The sequence below is a fragment of the Anas acuta genome, chromosome 8 (assembly GCF_963932015.1).
Source record: "Anas acuta chromosome 8, bAnaAcu1.1, whole genome shotgun sequence".
NCBI classification, from domain to species: domain Eukaryota; kingdom Metazoa; phylum Chordata; class Aves; order Anseriformes; family Anatidae; genus Anas; species Anas acuta.
Genome location: NC_088986.1, coordinates 21,467,140 through 21,486,954, shown reverse-complemented (window position 1 = coordinate 21,486,954; position 19,815 = coordinate 21,467,140). Strand labels below are relative to the sequence as shown.

Genomic DNA, 19,815 nt, shown 5'->3' with positions numbered 1-19,815 from the left:
TAAATACGCGTTACCAGACCTGCCATTTCGTGTGCCAGCTCCCCCCAAATCGCGGGGGGAGGCGATGCCCAGCGCCACGGCGATGGGCACCATGGGCTGGGGCCACAGCCATGCTCTTGGTCGTGCTGCCCAACCTCTGGTTGCCTCCGTGGTTGTGTTCACCAAAAGTTGGGGCGAGATGCCCATCCAGCACAGGAACCGTGCCCCAACATCCCCAGCCTTCTTCTTCCAGAGTGAAGAACCACTTGCTGCCCCTTCAGGCATCCTTCATGAGGTCCGTGTTGGCTTCAGTTTTGGCACTTCTTCGGCACAAAGGTGTCGTTCTTTTTACCAAGCAGCCCCTTTTTCCCAACCCTTTGGAGCACCATTTACTTTTAATAACCTTTCTCAGTCAATAATTCATTGGCCTGGTCCCCTGTGCCTTCCCATTGGTTTTTCCCCTTGGCCATGCATCACCTGCAGAGGCCAGGGCAGACACACCACGGTACTTTAATCCCTAGTCCACGCAATCCCTAATCTCCTCGTGCTGGAGACCAGGTCCCATCGCTCACACAAGCCCTTTGGGAAACCAAGGCGCTGCCTGATGGTTGATCCTTCTTCTCCCCTTCACTTTAAAGCTGCAACCCTCTTACTACAGAATTTTAGATCCATCTGGGTTGGGGAAGACCTTCAAGACCACCAAATCCAAGCCGAGTCTCCCCACTCCCCTCGGTGCCACATCCACACATCTCCTGGATACCTCCAGGGATGGGACGCCCCCACAGCCCTGCGCACCCTATTACACACCTCAGCACCCAAAACACCACCACCCGTGCTCTTCCACGGCCACCTGCCCAAGAAATACGCTTGCTACCACCTTTGGGAATACCTGAGACACCACCGTGTGCCTCCAGCCTACAAGGGACCCAAGCCACCCTACACAGCTCTGTCCCCAGGGGTGATGGAGCCAGCCCTGCAGCCACCCCAGCGGGCACCCGGGCACCCCAGGGAGCAGCTCTGCTCTTTGGGCAGCCCCTGTGCTTCCGAAGGGCAGGAAAAGGCGCAGGGAGCTGCAAAAGCAGGTCTCACTCGGGGGCCAGAAATCTAAAGAAGTCTAAATATATCCCGCCGTCGAATGCAAAGCACAGGCTTGCAGCCCACACGTACCCTCCCTCAGGCTGTGCTCGCATAGGAAACTTCAGGATTTCTTTGCTGGGTTGGGGGGGGTGAAATAATAAAACAACCACAAACTCAATTTCTCCTACCTAAAAATAAGCAGAAAGCGCCTTCTGCCTTTGCAGGGCACCTTTAGTCCTTATTTCCCGGTGGCTTGACGGAAAGTGGAAGGAGAGGAAGGGCGATGGGTGGATGGAGAAGGAGCAGAGCTGTGCTCTGGTGGAGGTGCTCGCTGCGCCCAGCACCCACACAGTGCCCTGCACACACCGGTGACCCGCACGCAGCCACCTCCCCTGTCCAAATTCATCTGCATTAGGAAAGTCTCCATGATTTCTGCTTGAATTTGGAGCGAGACAGCAAATAATTGGATTGGGGTGATGTACAGCCAGCGCTGCAACCGCCTGGCAGCCACCTGCTCGGGGACATGCGCAGCACGGGGCGCTGTCCATGCATGGATGTAACCCGGGGCTGTGCACGGTGTCACCTCCTCTCCAAAAATGGAGAGGGCTTGGGGCTGAAGAGCAGTGGGGACATCTCAGGAGGCTTCTGGTGGGCGCTGTGCCTCCCTTCCCCACCGCTCCCCAGTGCCCACCGCCGGCGGGACAACGCGCACGAAGCCACTGCCACGCCACGATTCGCACAGCGGATCCCTGGTTTGGCATCTCCGGATGGCTTTTTGGGGTGGCTGCAGCCATCCCTCCTCATCCCTGCCCCGCTCCTCCCTGCGAACCGCAGCCACATCCAGGTGAGCCGCGCGCACGGACCAGCAGGCACAGCATCGCAATCCAGCAAAAAGGAAAGACAACAACAACAAAAAAATTCTCCCAGCAGATTCCCCGACCTAACCAGCTCCCTCAAGACCTCGACACCCGCTGCTGCTCTCCCCAGCGCAGTAACAGATCTCCTTCTTCCCTTTAATAGCAGTAATTTCATCTCCCGCATGCAGGGCCATGCCTCACTCCCCGCCAGCCGCGCCTGGTATCCATCAGCGACCCCGGTGCTGTACAAGATCTGAATGAAAATGCTTTTCTTCTCCAAATTAGGTTAATGAGGAAATTGGTACATTTCCTTCACCGAGCAAGGGCCGGCCCCCGGCGGGCCGCATCCTGCCCTTGGTGGGCGCCCCGATGCTGTGCCCACAGCACCCGGGGGGAAAGGGGATGGGGAGTGGGAAGAGGTCCCCAAAACAGGACATGGGATGCTCAGCGAGGGCTGAAGCACGTGGGCACACGTCTTGCTGGGAAGGAATGGGGAGAGGGAAAAAAACAAGGAATGGGGAAAAAAACTCCGTTATATTTCATTTTTCGATTTTCTAAATTTTTGACTCGGAAAAAAATAATGCTAAAAGCATTACGGAAAAAAATAAGTGTTTTGGAAATTCCTGAAATGGGCATGGAGACTGCTTTTGGCTCTGTTCGACTCTGATCTGCGGAGAAGTCGCAGCCAGGCACCCCAGCACCGCCTTCCAGGGGCTGCGAAGGAAACCTCTGCTGGGATGCGAAAGGCAATTAGAGGCTCTGGGCTTAATGAGGAGGGGTCCGAGCCCCCTGCCCGTTCTCGATGGGCAGTGCCGGAGCATCCCAGGCTCTGCTGCCTTCAGCAGCCGGCCCAGGGCAGAGACTTTCCCTGGCAGGCAGGCAGAGGGTGTGGGCAGGCAGCTTGCGACAGAACATGCCTGCGAAGCTGTGGATCCAGCAGACACAGTTTGTTTCTTGCTGTGTCATTTCAGCGTGCACACACATTTTTAAAAAAAAAAAAAAAAAAAAAAAAAAAAGCAGGAACATTTGGCAAGCTGGAGAGGGTCTGGCTTTAAGTGCTAACAAAGAGCCGAGCCAGGAGGGGAACAAAAACCCGGCTTTCTGCCCGTTTCTGCTCGGGGTGCGTGCAGCAGCACCTAGCAGGGCACAGCGACCAGAAGCAACCTCGGGGTGGGGGGAAAGCAGCTCAAATAGTTAAAAGTTAGGATGGTTTTAAGGCTTTGGGGTGGAACTTCCTCAGCTCCTCCTTCCTGAAGCCCTCGCTTGCCTTTTAAACCCGTGGTTAAGTTGCAGGCGAGGAGCAGAAGGGGCTCTGTCCTGTGGCGCTGGGGGCTTTTCGGCTTCCCTGGCCCCCCAAAATAGCCATGGAGGTAATAAGGTCTGCACCTGCTGAGAGCATGACGTGTCGATTAAATTTTCATCCCTCCCTAGCTGGGTTTTTTGGTTTGTTTTAATTTGAAGCACACGCAGCAGGACTCCTTCTCCCTCGGCAAGGGCTCCAGCTTGAGCGCCTTGGAGCATCCCAGGGCATGGAGGGCTCAGCCACCGAGAGCTTTCCCCCTTTTGACACCTCTCCCACCTCCTTCACTCGCCAGCATCCCTCCCTCTGCCTCCTCTCCCTTGGAAAGGCACCGGGCTGAATGCACCTGAGCCATGCTCGGGCCTGCCAGTGCCAAAAATGTTGGTCTCGTGGCACCCCCCGTATTTTACCACCTTCTTTTTCCCCAGTCCTGCCTCCTCTGTTGCAAGAGGGATTTGGGGTTTACAGCAAGCAGCTGTGGCCTGCTTGCTCCCTTGACGCCTTGCCATACATTTTTAATTAGCAGCACGGATGCTCTTCCAGTGCTGCTCGGGAGGCAGAAGGATTTTGCCCATTAGTGCTGACGGCCGTGGCCCTGCGCAAAAACGGAGCCGGCAAAAACGACCCAGCTTCAGCACAGCTACTGGGGCTGTGCCAGCCCTCCTGTCTGCCTTGGGCTGCTCCAGCCACCCTCATTTCACTGGGGCTGCCTCTTCCCACCTCAGCATCCCTCCCCCAGTGAGGAAAGGAGGGTTTTTTCCACGCTCTTGTCCTGCACCGACACCTGGCCATGGGATGCTGTCCCCGCACCACGCAGCCAACATCCCCAGCTCCATCAGTGCCGGGGGCAAAGCACACAGCTGGGACAGGCGAGGGTCAAACCCCATCCCGAGGCCACGTTCCTCAGCCTGTGTGAGCACTGGGTGCCCTCGCTGTGTTTTTTTGCCCCAAATCCCAGCTCCCAGCAGTGCGGGGAAAGCGGCTGCCAGCAGCTCCCAAAAAACGCGCTCCTGCCTGCTACCTGCAAACAGCAGCCGAGCGCCTCCGGAGCTGGAGCAAACAAACAAATCCTGGTGAATAAACACAGCCCTCGGAGCCGGTGTTGTGGAGGAAGTCATGATTTCAAGCTCCCTTCCCTGCCTTTTCACCAGGATGAGCGTCCCTGCCGCGCTCAGCATCCCCGCGCCACTGCAGCAGGGAGGCAGGACAGGGGTCCCCTCTGCCAGCAGGGGTTTCCCTGCGGTCCCAGCAGAAATCAGGTCTGCTTTCAGAGCATCCCAGGCGAGGGGGATCTGCTCCAGCAGCAGGAAAAGCAGAATGTTCCTCAGCTTCCATTTTGGAGAGCTGGAGGGACCGCCAACCAAAACCCACCTCAAAAAAAGAACGAAACCCTTCGTGCTCCCAGGGGAAGACACAGCACCCCGCAGTCTGAGGCTTGTTTTTCCTCCCCCCAAGCACACGCCGGTTTCTGCAGAGCAAGCCTGCCTTTCACGCAGGCGAGGCTGTTGAAAACAAGGCGAAAGCCGAGCGCATCCACGAAATAACACACGTGGAAAGCACCGCGGGGCTGATTAGCTTTCCGCGACGCTTTCGACAAATTGTGCGAGCCGCGCTCCAAGACCTGGCAAAATTGGGGGAAAATGGGTCTTAAAATCACGAAGCAGCTACGCGGGGGAATATGAGAGTAAGCAATTTCTCTGAGAGATTGCAGAAGCGTTTTCCCTGCCACCTCCTCTCCCCTGCAAGGCTGCCTCGCTCACCTGAAGGGACTCGGTCCCATCACTTGACACCAGCAGCGTAAGGCAGAGACCCCCTGGCTGACCTCCCCAAACCTGGAGGCAGTGAGAACCCCCCTGGGAACCACAGCCCCCCATGCACATGCCTGCTCACACCTCCACGTTTGCTTTTTTCCCCATAAAAAGGGTCCTAAGCCCATTTTGCTGCTGTCGCGTGCGGGGACCGAGTGCCCGCAGCCTTCGCATCCCTGCGAGACAGGGGGAGGGCGAGGGACGTGCAAAGTGAATCAGCAGCATTTTACCACCAAGACCCAAGTCCTCACTCAATTAGCAGCCGAGGAAGGGCCCTGCTACTTCCCATTACGGGTAAGTAATAGCTGGTACTCTGCAGAGGAGCGGGAAGGGGAGGCAGGGCGATGTCCTGGCCGTCGGGGACAGGATGACAGAGCACAGCTGGCCGCCGAGGCGCCTGGCGCTGGGAAAATCATCCCGACACCCAGTCCCCAGCATCCCTGAGAACCCCAAATTAGCATCAATGCATCCCCCCGGTGTGATGGCTGTTCAAATCCCACCCAAATGGGATGCGCTGGCACCATCTCCATCCCTCAGGATCTCAAAGGCTTTCAGGCCACGGAGCTGCCATCTCCAGCACCCCGTCCCCACACCCAGGCACCCCACGGACCCCCCGGGCTCGCCACTCACGTTGTACAGGACTGTGGTCCACCCTTCCATGGTGATGCACTGGAAGACGGTCAGCACAGCAAAGAGGATGTTGTCGAACTGCGTGATCCCGTCGTTGGGACCGATCCACTCCCGGCACTCGTAGCCCGGGGGGCAACCCTGCACCCCGCACGGGTGGGGGGGGTCCAGCTCCTCCAGCTCGCCTGCGGGCACAGGGCAGAGCCAAAGGACGCGGCGGTCAGGGAGAAGAGCCCAAACGCAGGGGGGCTGGGGACAGAGCAGGGCACGACGAGGAATTGATGCACCCTGGGTGCAAGCCAGGGGTCGCATGCACCACACGGAGCAAACCATTTTTTTTTGGTTTGGTTTGGTTTTGGTTCTTTTTTGCATGCTCAGGGTGCACAGAGCTGCCTTCCTCACCTGAATTGTTGGTGTAGCAGGCTCGGTGCAGCTTCCCGCTGTAGAACTCCAGGCCGATGATGGCAAACATGAGAATGGCGAAAAAGAGCAGCAAGCCGATCTGGAGGAGAGGCACCATGGCCTTCATGATGGACTTCAGCACGATCTGCAGGCCTGGGAGGGAAAAGGAAGAGCCCAGCTCAGCTCAGCACACGCCGTTCAGAACCAGGCACCCCCGCTCCCACCTCACCAACAGCCAGGGGGGCAGGGTGAGCTCCCCAGCACCACATGGGCATCGCTGGGATAAACCCCACGACATCCCCAGAACCCAAAACTGCTCGCTGCCTGCAGCACATCACCCCTACAGCCTCCTGGGAGGGGATGGCAAAGCTCTGGGCATCCAGGTGAGCATCTCCTCGGGGCAATGCGAGCAGGTGCCCGAGGAGGGAAGCCACGGCAGCAGCCTACTTTATTTATTTATCCCCGTTCCTGCAGAGAAACCTTGCAAAAAGATGAAATCTCCCCTGAATCAAGTCCTGGGAGGATCAACCCACAGCCTGCTGGCCAGGGAGCAGGACCCCAAAGCTGGCAGGGGGCACCAAGCCACTGGTGGGCCGGAGGGGACCTGGGGACATCAGCTGGTCACCTCCCTTTGTCACCCACCAGCTTCTTCCCCTCCTTTTCCCCAATTTCCACCCCACATCGCCAAGGTGAAACAAGCTCCCCTCGGTCTGGAGGAGACGGGAAAGGGACACGAACGCCCCGGGAGGAGAACTGGGACTGTCTGACTTACTGGGAATGCCCGAGACGAGCTTCAGGGGCCTGAGGACGCGCACGGCGCGCAGGGTGCGCAGGTCCACGTGCGTGTTGAAGTGCGTCCCGGCCGTGGCGAGGATGCTGCGGGCAGACACGGAGAGAGTGGGGTTATGGCCCCGTGGAGCATCCCCCACCCAGGGAACGAGGTCCCACGGGCAGGACCTGGTGTGGGTGCAGGGATCCAGCGCCTCCCAAAGCCCCCTTGGATGCTGCAACAGGAGCTCACAAGGCTGCTGCGGCCAGCCAAAGCTCCCCAACCCTGGGAACCCCCAGCAATCCCCCCACCATAGATAAACACATTCAAAAATATACAGCGATGAAAGTTTGATGACCTTGGAAGGCACAGGAAAGGCTCCAGAGGTGTTTTTTTAAACACAGAAATTTCCCAATCTCTAGAAAACAAACTGGGGCAGAAGGGGGCCAGCGCACGCCGGGGCCAGCAGTGGAAATACCCGAGGTGCTGGCAGTGTAGGAGGAATCGGGGGGCTTGGTGACACTGACAGCACGAGACGGTGTCACCAGAGCTCGTGGCCACCCGTCCCACCCGGGCTGGGTGAGGAAGAGGAGGAGGAGAAGGCACCAGGAGCAAGGGGAGGAGAGGAGGGGACGGGGAGGAGAGCGGGACAGAGGGCGGCAGCCACCTCGGGGCTGCTTGCAGCAATCCAAAAACCCAGGGAAATTGGGTCATTGTTCCACTAATCCACCTAATTACAGGCCAGAGCGGCTCTCTGGCGCGCTGAGCAATTAGCGCTCGCTCCCTGCCCCGCTCCCCGAGGCACGCAGGGCCCAGCGCCCCTCGGGAAGGCGGCTCGGTTTCCTGGCACCAGACCCTCCCAGCAGCACAGCAGGCTCTTACAGCCCGTTTCCGTGCCCTCCTCCCCATTTTACCAGGCCGGTTTTGTTTGCAGAAGGGCGGCACAGCCTGCCCCAGCCTCACCCCGACACCACCCAGGGTCCTAACCCAAGGGACCCGTGGGCTCGCAGCCGCGGTGACACCTTCTGGACAAGCCCCAGCCCCTGCTAAACGCTGACACCAGGCAGCTGGGAGAGAGGAGAGGGGCTTCATGAAGCCAGGAGCACCCAGAAGCTCGGGAGAGCTGCTTTGTTAAATCGTCTGTGAGATCAAAATCAATAATCGATACAGCACGGCCACTCGGCAGCGCACGGGAGGGAGAGGAGCGCGGGTGCTTCCATGTCTTTGGAGCCACCTGCGGTGACAGCAGGACAATCCAGCACTCCCCAACCACCAGTGGAAGCACACCCTGTGCCAAACAGCCCCCACGACCTGCAACTTTTGCTCCTCGTGTCCCTGCGTCCCACAGGGATGAGGAAATGCAGTTGCACCGAGCTGGTCCTACAGAGCCTGGGGGAGCGATGGAGATGATGGAGCCATCCCAACCTCACCAGCATCTCCCCAGCTTCCAGCACCGGCCGGACACCCCACGAGCTCGGACCAGCCCTGGCTGCAAAGTCCTCTGCTAACCCAGATTGCTTTGAAGGGCTCAGGAGCCTGCGCGAGGAGCCTCCAGGCAAGGTTCATGCGATTCCAGGGCAGCCCTCCGCCGCGCCCTAAATTCGCTGCTAAGAATGGGACTCCTCTGTGGCAAGGTGACGTGCTCCTTGTCCTTGCGGGGGGACAGGGCACATCACGAGCTCTGCCACCAAGGGGGTCGGACAGATCCCCGAAGCGAGGTGGTGGCACTGGAGATGTTTCCCCCAGCCAACAGCCTAAAGATGCCCCCACGCATCCTTCCCATGAAGGAGGGCGCGCCGCTGGAGCTGCTGCCGGCCAGCCCAGAGTCCCAGAGCACCCACACGGCCCTGGAGCAGGGGCTCAGCTGCCCAGGATTCATTTTAGACCAACCGAGGTGGCTGGAAAAAAACAAGCAGGCTTTCAGGCACGCAAGCCTGACTTCTGTCTGCTTTTTCCAAGCCCTTTGGTTGCTCTGATAAAACACATCGCGTCTCCCCATGGCCAGGCTTCTGTACGCACAGACATCTCCGCTCGTAGGATGCTCCAAACACCCTCCTGCTCTGGACACGGGCGTTTCTGGACATGGGCAGCTGTTAATTGCTCGTTAACCCTCCCAGGTGTGCTTTTTTGGCACAGCGTGACCCACATCGCGCCGCGCGACCCACTTCTGCTGCGGGAAGGCGCGAGCCGGTTTCAGCGCCACGCGCATCGCTCAGGGAAAGACCTGGTTCTGAAACCACCCGGGGAAGGTCCAGCCTCTCCTCCTCCCCCCTTTAAATCTGCTCCAGGGGCGTCTTTAAAAGCTTCGTCAACTAAAACGAACCGAAATGAAATTGGAAACGAGCTTCAGCAGCCGAAATGTGAAAAACGAGGGAGAAAAATCACTCCAGCACCTAGCCCGCTGGCGAGCATCAGCCCCAGGGCCGGGCAGCAGCATCCCCTCGGCACGTGCCCACGGATTTTGGCATGTCGTTTTTGGTGTTTTGTGGCTTCCTGCAGAGAGGGGACGGCTCCGTGCCGATACGAGGAGGCAGCTCTGGTATCTGCAGAACAATTTCAACCCTCTCGAACACTTTACAATATCCACGTCTGAGGTACTAATAATTATTCTTTATTTTTAGGCAAGGACCCAAACTAAAATTACATCTCGCCATCCAAGTTATCTGAAAAAGCTGCCAGATTGGGCTATAAAAATCCCAGTGATCTCATGCTTTTCATCATATGTACCGGAGAAAAAAAAAAAAAAAAGAAAAAGAAAAAAAAGGGAAAAAAAGTGAAGGCGTTTTTATAGGTCACCCAGGCAAAGGGGCGAGCTCTACTTCTTCGGAGGGAAGGGGGAAGAGAGATTCAGGTGGAGAAAGGAGCAGAGAGGATCCAGTGGAAGGATGCAAATAAGAGAGGAGGCAGGATGGGAAAGATATGCTAATCCGCAGAGTACCATCGAATAGTGAGCAATCAGCAGCAGACAAACACATGCTTAGGAGAAAATAAATAAATAAATAATAAAAAATTATAACCGGACGGAGCCGGGACGCGCTCCTTTTATTTACGTGCAGCCCCTGGAGCGCGCGGCGAGCTCCGGGGGCACCTTGGGGCTGGAGCCCTTGTCCCGGGAGGGGAGGGAAAAGAAAAACCAAACAAAAAAATCACATCCCAAGTTCCCAACAGGCAGCTCTGTCCTTAGGGACCCCGCTGATGCGTATCCCAAAGCTGTTTTCCCAAGCAAACGCTGACCCCCAAAGCAGGCGGCTCCGTCTCCCCCTCGCCAAACCGAGCACCCCCCGGCGATGCCCACCCGGGCCCTGCACGGGGCTGGAGGTGCCAGCGAGCTGCCAGAGCCATCCCGACTCTGAATCTGGGCCAGGCAGGGTGCTGGCTGGCACACAAATTAATATTTATAATTAAGTGGAAAGGCCCCTCAAGGCCTGAACCGCCACCTGACTCCGTGAGGGAGACTAGCGCGTAATTAATAGACTGGTCAAACGGCTCATGGAAAAGAAGCCACCTGGTGAATTTACCCCATTCTTCCCCTTTTTGGCCACTGGATCACCCCCTTCTCTGCAGATACCAGCACCAGTTACGCAGACCAACAGGCCCCAGCAGCCCTGCAAACAACGACCCCGCTCGCCCCGATATTCCCAAAAAGTGATGGATGCACCGCAGGGACACGAGCCAGCCCCACACCCTGCCCACAGCATGGTTTGGAACAACCTGAACGACATGATTTTTTTTCTCCTTGTTCTTTCTAGGTTTTGGGGCTGCAACATGAGTGGGTTGTGGGGCTGCAAAGCCGCTGGTCCTGATGGCACAGTGGCTCCTGGGTGGGGAAGGATAGGGTGAAGGTGCGTGAGTGGCACATAGGATGGATCCTGAACCCGGGGAACGCAGCAGCACGGCTCCCTCTCCCCAGACATTAGGAGCCCAGACCCTTTAGGGTTTAGAAATCCGAGTCTTTCTCCAGGAGGATGCTTCTGCACCTCCCGTGATCAGGGCTGCAGCATCCCCCCTGGTATGGGGACACGGCCACATGGTCACTGAGCCAAGTCATTGAAAATGAATAAAACTGCAACAAAACGGCGCTTTGCTCCTGGAAACCCTGAGCTGAAAATGGTGCAGAGCATCGGGGCGAGCAGCTCTGGCTCCTAAACTGGCCGTGCAGGAAGATGGGGGGATTTTTGTGCCCCCCAACCCCAGCCCTCGGCTCCACCTGCCCAGGGGCCACCCTGAGCCCCCCAGCCCTAACGCGCCCCCTGCGCCTGGACGCTCCCCGTCCCTGCCCTTTGTGCGAGGTGCCGGTGGCAGGCACGTCCCGTTGCCATGGCATATGGCACATGAATCATTCACAAAGCTCGGGAATTAATTATTCATCCCAACGAAAGACCAAACACTTTTACTAATTGTCCTGGAAGGGAAGAGCAGGGGAGAGGGGTGAGAGGTGGGGGAGACACCACGGTGGAGCCTGGCTCCATCCGTGAAAAAAAAAAAAAAAAAAAAAAAAAGGATAACCGAGGTGGCCATCCCAAAATCCCGTGCCCATTTGCTGATGATGATGAGCCCCAAGCCGACTTGCCCTAATCTTCATCGGGGCTGGGGCAGGCAGGCTTTGTCTGATGGCACACGCTGTGGCCACCCTGCCGCCCCTTGGCCGTGCTCCACACCACAAAACACCCGCGTGGAAACCTCCGTGCCCAAGGGGGTGGCAAAAAGGACCCAGCTCTTCCTTCTATCAACTTGGGCATTTATCCCCTCTGCATTCAGCAGGGATAACCGCCAGGACACCGGGGCTGGCACAGCCCAAAGACGAGCTTCCCCAAACCTCCGCGATACAAAGGGAGGCGCAGGAAGGGAGAGCACGTGCTGGAAAGCAGAGCGACCCCCCGACAAGTCGTACCAGCAGTCAGAATGAAAAGAAAACCTTTTGTGCCAGCATCTGGCCTTCGCACAACTCCACAAGGTCCTTTTGATTTCCGTTTTCCTTTTTCCCTGGCGCTGGAAGTGTTCCCCCACCCCTTCATCTCGCACGTGGCGCCTTATTGTATTGCTGCTGCGACCAGAAGAGCCGGCACACAGGGCGAAGCACACGCCTGCCTGGGAGCTTTCAGAGCCAGGTTAACCCTTCTTTTCCACGAGCTCTTTCCCATCCAGCGCAGGACAAGGCGGGCTCTTTTGGGTCGGGGTTTTCCATTCATTACACCACTTCCAGACCCAGCCCTTGCGCAGGGAGCTGACGCTCCCATCGCCAATGCTCCATTAACCCCCAACCTCTCCCTCTTAGGAACCACTGGTTAAGAAGTGACCACGATCCACCAGCCCTTTCTGACCATTTCTGAGCAGTTTTCCCCCTTTTTGGTCCAGGAAACGCTGCACCGAGCAGATCCCAAGCTCAGCTTGGGTGCCCAGCCAGGCTTGGCTCACGCAGGGCGAGCATCCCCATCCCCATCCCGGTTCTGCCCCAAAACCCGTGAAGGCAGCTCACTGCACATTTTCTGAGAAAAGTATTTTTGGCCAGGGGAGAACAGGCTGTTTTTCAGGCAGCGATGATGATTTGGAAAGCAGAGGTTATAAACGGAGCAGGTTTATAAGCGTGCCTATTAGTTCCCCGGTGGAAGCTTTAGCATTAGGGAGTTTTGGGTGGGCGTTGATTTCCACCGAGATGAAAAACCTGGGTTTATTGACATAAGAAGCAAACACCGGTTGAACCCGAGGTGCCATCCATCCCTGTGCAGGGTCCCAGGAGGCTGCTCATTTTGCAGCCCCTCGCTGGGGTAATTTGTGCCCCCATGGGAACCTCAGTGAGGTGCCTGGGCGGAGATGCCAGCAGCATGGAGCACCTCTCTGACCAGACACGTGGCGAAATAAACTCAGACAGGGAGTGTCCCCCATGGAGGGACAGGACAGGGGCCAGCAAACATGATGCTGGGTCCACCAGGACAGATCCTGCTCCTGTGGATGTCCCCCCTCTTCCCTCCCCTAGCCCTTTGTCCACAGGCACACGAACCAAATTTGGGGCCACGACCACCATCTCCAGACCCCGCGCAGAGATCCCATTTGCCACCCACCCAAAACAGTGCATACATCCCCCACGGGCTGCCTGCAGGCTGCCGGCCAGCCCAGCAGCACTTCCTGGAGAAATTCACCCCAAATTTGGGGGAGCTGACGCATGCACAAGTCCCTGGTGCGGGGAGGCGCCGCCGCCACTTCTACTCGCGCCTCTCCAAGCGCAAGCGACACAGGAGGGAGAGATTTTTCCATCTGCTGAGGCACAAATCGGGATGCCAGGAGGGGAAGGAGCAGCCCCTCTGTGCCTCATAAGCGTGCCGGGGGGGTTGGCACCTCTGGGCACACCAGCAGCCCGGCACGGGCGATCGGTTCCCTGGCACGGGGCCCGGCGCAGGAGGGAGCTGGCGGGTGAGTAATTGCTGAGCGCTTACTCAGCACTGCCTCGGCCGCAGCCAGCCCGTCCCGACCCGCAGGAGAGGTCCCCGTCGGCCCCATCCCCACCCCCAAACACAGCGTTTCCCCTTGGCTGCGAGCCCCAAAGGATGCCCAGCTGGGCCAGCCTGCAGCCCGCAGGCATTCCCCGTCACCGCTTTGCTGCTTCGGGTGCATGCAGCCCTGCGCCGTGGCTCGTTCCCCGGTCCCTGCATCACCCCGCTGGCCCCAGAGGTGCCACCACAAGGGCCTGGCCCAGCTCCTTGCCCGTGGGCACACCAGGATTTTCCTCCCGGCCCACACCTCTCCACCCTGGGCGCACAGCGCCCATCACCGCATCCCACGGCACCACCACGCTCGGTGTCCCCTCCAAACCCTTCCTGTCACATCCCACGCGGTGACACCACGCAGGAGCAGGCTGCAGGCCAGGAGACAGGGCTGTGCAGCTTGGCAGAACCCCGGGTACAACGCCTGGTGCCGTGCCTCAGTTTCCCTCCATCACCCCGAGGCGATTCTGCTCGTGCCCCTTGCCACCGCCAGCGAGCAGAAGCCCGCACGCAGCCGCCCGCTCCTTTCTGTGCCACCAGCACAGCTCGTCACGGCCCAAGCAGGGCTCGAATCTGGGCCACGTCCCCAGCAGGTGACACGAGCAGTGACACAACCAGCACCCGCCACGCTCTGCCACCCCCAGCGCTGCTGCCAGGAGCCAGCATCACCTCATGCCCTGGAGCTCGTGGCACCACCAGGACGCGTCCCCTGCCCGGCCACAGCCGTGTCCCCGCGCCGCCCGACTCACCCGCTGAGGACCACGATGAAGTCCATCACGTTCCAGCCGTTGCGCAGGTAGGAGCCCTTGTGGAACACGAAGCCCAGAGCCACGATCTTAATCCCAGCCTCAAAGCAGAAAATCCCGATGAAGTACGGCTCCGTCTTCTCCTGCCAGAGGGGAACGGGGGGACACGGTGAGGGGTAGGGGGACACGGGGCAAAGAGCTCCGGACATTTCACGTGGGGTGGCTTCACCTCGCATCGTGCCCAGCTCCTGCCCCGTCCCAGCTTCCCCAGTCCCGTCCCACCTTCCCCAGTCCCTTCCTCCCCCCCAGGAGCTCTCCCAGCCCTTCCTCAGCCAGCACCAACCTTAGAAACCCAAAGTTTGGAAATCCAAAGCGGGGGCTGTGACCCACTCAAGCTGCTCAATTCCCCACCCCACTTTTTAGGATTTTTAAACCTTCCCGGACCCTCTCCATGGAGGAGGAGGCTGGCGGGGTGCCCTCCTGCCCCACCACCCCAAAAAAAGCAGCCGAAATCATCAGGGGGTGCCCTCGGCTGGCACTGACCAGTCTCCGCGACATGGGTGTCTTGTCATCCTCGGGGAGGTGCTGCTCCAGGGCCAGCACGATGCAGTTGGCGATGATGGTGGCCAGGATCATGTACTCGAAGGGCGTGGAGGGGAGTCAAGGAGCAGAGCAGAGGTGGATGGAGTCCCTACCACCCTTTTATCCCCAAAAAGCATGCACAGAGCCCGGCTTTCACCTCCAGGCAGGACATTTGCCACCAACAACCACCCTTTGGAGAGACCACGAGTGCCTCATCAGCAGGACGTGCTTAGACCCTTGCCAGCATCCCAAATCCCAGGCTTATGGCAGGTCATGGCACAGCAGTGGTGACCACCGAGCACCAAAAACCTCTCACACCTTGCCAAAACCCCGCAGCCACGTGGGCTCCGTCTCCGGTGCCAGCGGGACGGGCACCGGAGCAGGACGGCTGCCAGGAGGGGCAGCCAACCAAAGCTTGCAGGAGCTGGGATTTATTTAGGGAGAGGAGCCAGAACAGATTCAGCCAAGGCGTTTAAAAGGCCACTCAGGGAAATTAATAGTTGGGGAGGCAAAAACAAACCGGGAGAGACCTCTGCGGTGCACGGGTCCCGTGCAGAGGGTGCGGATGCGCACAGTGAGCACCTCCCCGTGCTCGGCCAGCTCACACCCAAGTTCTCCCAGCATGGGACAGCTGGGGCTGTGGCACCATGCCCTACAACTCCTGAAGTGCTGGGTTTGGGGAGCCCGAGGGGGATAAAAAGCCTCCCCTAGGGGCAGCAGGAACAGCTGCCCAAAGCAGGGGGAAAATAGCCACACACCACCAAGCGTCCTCCCAGCTCGGGGCCGGACAGCGCTCGGTCACATCATTTCCTCTCTCATTAAGCATTAATGCCCTGACCTTCCAGCCACCCAAACCACAGAGCACCTCCCTCCCAGCCCAGCAACGAAAGCCCATCTCCCTCCAGCCTTCTCCTCCTCCTTCGTCTGGCTTCTCCGGGAGGATCATTAGGGAGCCGATAAAAATAGGTTCCCTTATTGATTTATCTCCTTTATCCACGCTCTCGCCCCTGAATAGTTGACTCGTTTCCTTAGCAACTCTGCTAATCCCCCTGCACACCTGCAGCCTGGTGCGCTCGGGGTGGGGAAGGTGCCCCAAGGCCACGCTGTCCCCAGCCCGTGTCCCCAACCCGTGTCCCCACTGGTGGTGGCAATGCCGTGGTGGCGATGCCGAGCTCGCCCTGCCGTCCCCACCCAGCAGATATCGCTCACGTGGAGGCCGTGCCCAGCTCCCAGCTGGGATTTGTGATGCTGGTGGCACGTTGGTGAGACCTCACCGAGCGGCTGGGTGGGATGTGAATCGCTCCTCGGGTCCAGGCGAGGTTTGGGAGCTGCAGGGAGCTCCCCTCGCCTCCCCTGCCAGCAGGAGCAGCTCCGTGCTCGTGCTTTTCCCCACTTTCGAGGCCAGTAGGGGTGGAAGGAGCAGAGAGAAGCCCCCTGGGCATCTCCAAGGACCCAACCTCTAAAGGGCAAGAGCGATTTCACCCCTCCAGCATCCCCCAACCCATCTCCTATAAACCGAAGCCTCCATTCCCCAAAGATCCCTACATTTCCCCCAGGCCCTGCTCCCCTGCAGGGCTTTCCCTGCACCCCAGCTGTGACCACGATGGAGCTTCAGCTCCTACACCATCAGGGGGCTTCACCCCGCTTGCACCAAGCTGCCACCCCACCGCTACTGGGATCCGTCCCCACCAGGCGCCTTTTGGGTGCCCCCATCCCCACACCGTGCTTCTGAGCAACCCAAAATCCACCTCTGCCTGTCGGACACGGAGGCCTGGTCCCCACCCAGGACCCTCCTGGAGGCTGAGCCCAGCAGGATGCGGCCGGGCAGGAGGTGCCCGCAGCGACGTGGGCGCAGGCGCCTGCCTGCCACGTGCAGCCAGCTCCGGGGAGAAGCCTTCTCCTCAGAACTGGAAACCAAAACCTTTTTCTTTTTCTTTTTTTTTTTTTTTCACCCCACTCCTTTTTTTTTTTTTTTTTTTTTTAAACAAAAAAGAACCGCATCATGTGATTTTCCTGCCTTAACATCAGTTTTTTAACTTTGGTCGCCGCAGCAACGGGATGCAACTTGGCGTCGCCATGACAACAGCTGCCTCTGCCCGAATTCGCCATCTGACGGGCGGCCGCGCTCCAGCCCCGGCTGGCAGAGACGGCCCTGCCCTGCACCCACCCGCCCCTCCCCAAAAGACCACGCTTCAAAATCCCCGACGGATGAAGGAAGGGCCCAAAAAAAGGGCCCCGGAGGAGAGGAGATGCTCCTGGGTAGCGCCAGGAGGTGCCCGAGGGCGGCACGGCGCGGTGGAGCTCTTCCCGCAGGGAAATGGTGGCGAAGGGGAGGCGATGGGGACAAAGAGGCCACCGCTGTCCCCAAGGGACGGTGCCCAAGAGGCTGATGTGGGGGTGCCCGTTCACCCCAAATCGCTGCCGTGTGGCACGCGCATCCCTCGCGGTGGCCATCAAGAGCGGCCTTGGGCACCGGGAGGTCGCCGCGAGCGCAGAGGAAGGTGATGAGGAAGGCTCGCCAAGGGGCTGGGGACGGAGCCAGAGATGGCATCCCCTGTCATCTGGCCCTCCTGGGGAGGGAGAGGGATCTTGTCCAGGTCAAATGCGATTAGGCGGATGAAGGACGGAGCAGGGAGAGGAGCTGCAGCCCATCTCGTGCGCTAACTGAATTGCGGCTCTCCAGGCAGGCAAACAAATGAAATCAGGGCTGAGGGCCTGGCCGGCAGAGCGGGGCTTTGTTTCGGGAGGAGAGGAGAGGCGAGGAGGAGACGTTCCCACAGCCGAAGCAGCGGCTGCCTCGCGTTTGGAGCCTGAGCAGAGAAAAGAGCAGCTCCGGCAGAGGTAGCAAGCTGGGCTTTCAGCAAAGACTCGCTCTCCCCACGGAGCTGAATCCCGGCCCCGGTTCATCGTATTTCTCCTCCTTCCCCTCCATGCATCATCCCTATTTACACCGGGAAGCCAAACTGCAGAGGCTGCTGGTTATAATTATACAGTTACCCAGCAGATACCCAGGCCTGAATCACCGGTTATTTTTAGCCCTATTACCTAGTCAACTGGAGCTGGATGAAGAAGAGCCTCCACTCCTCCCCTCGCTCCATCCCGGCCCCGGGTGCCACGGGCCAGATGCGCACAAATCCCCCTGGCCCTGCCAAAAGGCTTCCGAGGAGGAGAGCGGCTCACAGGGCCACCGGTACCGACACCAGCTTCCACCCACAGAGACCTTGCCATGAGGTTGGCGTGGCCCAAAGCCCTGACATTTTGGGCACGGGGCATTTTGGCAACGCCCGGCGTTTTGGGCAGCGTGCCCTAGCGCAAAGTGAGGTGGCACCGAGGTCCTCTCCACCAGGCACAACCACGGAGCCTCAGGAGAGGCTTCTGCCTTTCCCAGCAGAAATGAGCACCTTCTGAAGGCCCCCTTTTCCCCAATATTTCACGCAATGGGTACAAAGCCTTCACCAAAAAGCCCTGCCCTCAGGAGCTCGAAGGGAAGAGGCGCCGTGCCGCGCTGCAAGCCCCAGGGTGGGTGACTCGGAGCGGGCTGGCAGCCACGCAGGGAACGGCCACGGGGGCTCAGCTCCACGCACCCACCCAGGGACATGTCACTTCTTTTAGGGGAAAAAAAAAAATAAAATAAAGAGCCAATCTCCCTCCTGCCACGCAAATGCCATGGAAGGATAACGCCGAGGGGTTTTTGCAGCGTGGCGGCCGAGCGCCAGGCTCCGGGAGAGCGCGGCGGGCGAGCTGCGGTGCCGCACCACGCCAGCACGGGACCCCGGCCCGCAGCAGCGCCTGGAAGCAAAGCTGAGCAGCGAGGGCCCTCCCACACCGCGCTGGAAAAGCACATGAATAATTTGGCATATTCTGGAAAACAAGCCCCGCCGGCCCGGCGAACGCCCTGCAGTGCTCTGAGCGGAGCTGCCGCCTGGCTGAGCCTGCCTACCCACGCCGCTGCACCGCCGCTCCCAGGGCACCATTTGGGGATGGCACGGGGGGTCTTGGCGAAGCTGCCCCCCCACCCCAGGGTGCCCCTGCACCCCCAGAGCACAGCCAGCCCCCCGAGCATCCTCTGCAGCTGCCTGGGCAGGACTCGGAGGCGGCGATGCAGCAGCACGCCGCGGGGGTCATCTCCTCAGCAATGCTTAGCGCCGGGGGTGGCACGTCCCGCGGCACCGAGGGTGTCCCCGAGGCACCTGTTGCACCAAATAACGCCGGTTCTGCTCGGTGCCAGGGCAGGTGCCTCCATCCCGCGCCCGGCGGAGGAGCCGGCAAGTTAACCAACAAGTTGCAGGGGGAGCCAGCGCCAGCAAGAGCCGCACGTAATCACCACTGCAGAAAACGCTACGGGGAGGGTCCTCCGGGAAAAAAAACGTGGCCACGGGGAAGTTTGCGGGCTTGTGTCCTCGGCGAGGAGGGGACCCGGGGGTCAGGGGGGTGCCGAGCACAGGTTGGATGGAGAGGAGCACGCTGCGGTGCTGGGCACCAGCCACGGTGCCCAGGGGCACCCATAGGGAGGGCGGGAGGGAAAAAAAGCACATGGGGTATTGGAAGGATGGGGGAGCTGTGGGGACTCGTGTCCTCCACCCATTGTGGATTCCTGGGGTGAACCACGGTCCCCAGAGCAGATCACAGAGGCCGTGGGGAGCAGCAGGGGGCAGGCAGAGGGGCTGGCATCTTTCTGTGCCCCAGGGAGGGGGCAGCTGGTTCCCAGGGGAGTGGGATGGAGGCTGCGGGGTGAGGACGGCCGTGCCCCCGCCAGGGGCGAGCAGGCACACGCAGGTGACCGCAAGGGGACAGGGAAGCCGCCACCCTGCAGGCTGGGGGGCTCGCAGGGGCCCGTCCCCAGCAGGATGGGTGGCTCTGGGTGGGGTGGCAAAAACTCCAGCGAGACATCGAGGCGCAGAGGAGAGGCTGTGACCCCCCGGCCACGCACACCCGTGCCCGAGGAAAAGGTACCCCGAAACACGCAGCGCCAAAACCGCATCGGAGAGCCCCTCGCCAGCACGGGGGGGCTTCCAAGTTCAAGCCCCAAGAGGGGCTGGGGTCACTTGGCGGGGGGAGAAGGGGGAAGGAGCCCACCCCAGCACACGCTGAGCAGAGCAAGGGAGGGGAAGCAGCAGCAGCAGGGCGAGGAGAGCATCCCCGGGGACGGGGTGCCAGGGCACCCCTCTCCGCGCGCCGAAGGAGAGCAG

General features: G+C 59.7%; 1 protein-coding gene across 17 annotated transcripts in view; it reads right to left on the bottom strand.

The window, feature by feature from the left end:
* The window catches only part of CACNA1E (calcium voltage-gated channel subunit alpha1 E), an 88,753-nt gene that overhangs the window by 45,828 nt on the left and 23,110 nt on the right, over positions 1–19,815 (bottom strand). For all 17 annotated transcript variants that reach the window (XM_068690098.1, XM_068690096.1, XM_068690097.1 and 14 more), the window contains exons 4-8: positions 14,588–14,694; positions 14,048–14,187; positions 6,823–6,926; positions 6,051–6,203; positions 5,652–5,833 (exon numbers count right to left, since the gene is read on the bottom strand). In XM_068690098.1, the coding sequence (XP_068546199.1) occupies positions 5,652–5,833; positions 6,051–6,203; positions 6,823–6,926; positions 14,048–14,187; positions 14,588–14,694 (686 nt within the window). The remainder of the gene's footprint in view (positions 1–5,651; positions 5,834–6,050; positions 6,204–6,822; positions 6,927–14,047; positions 14,188–14,587; positions 14,695–19,815) is intronic.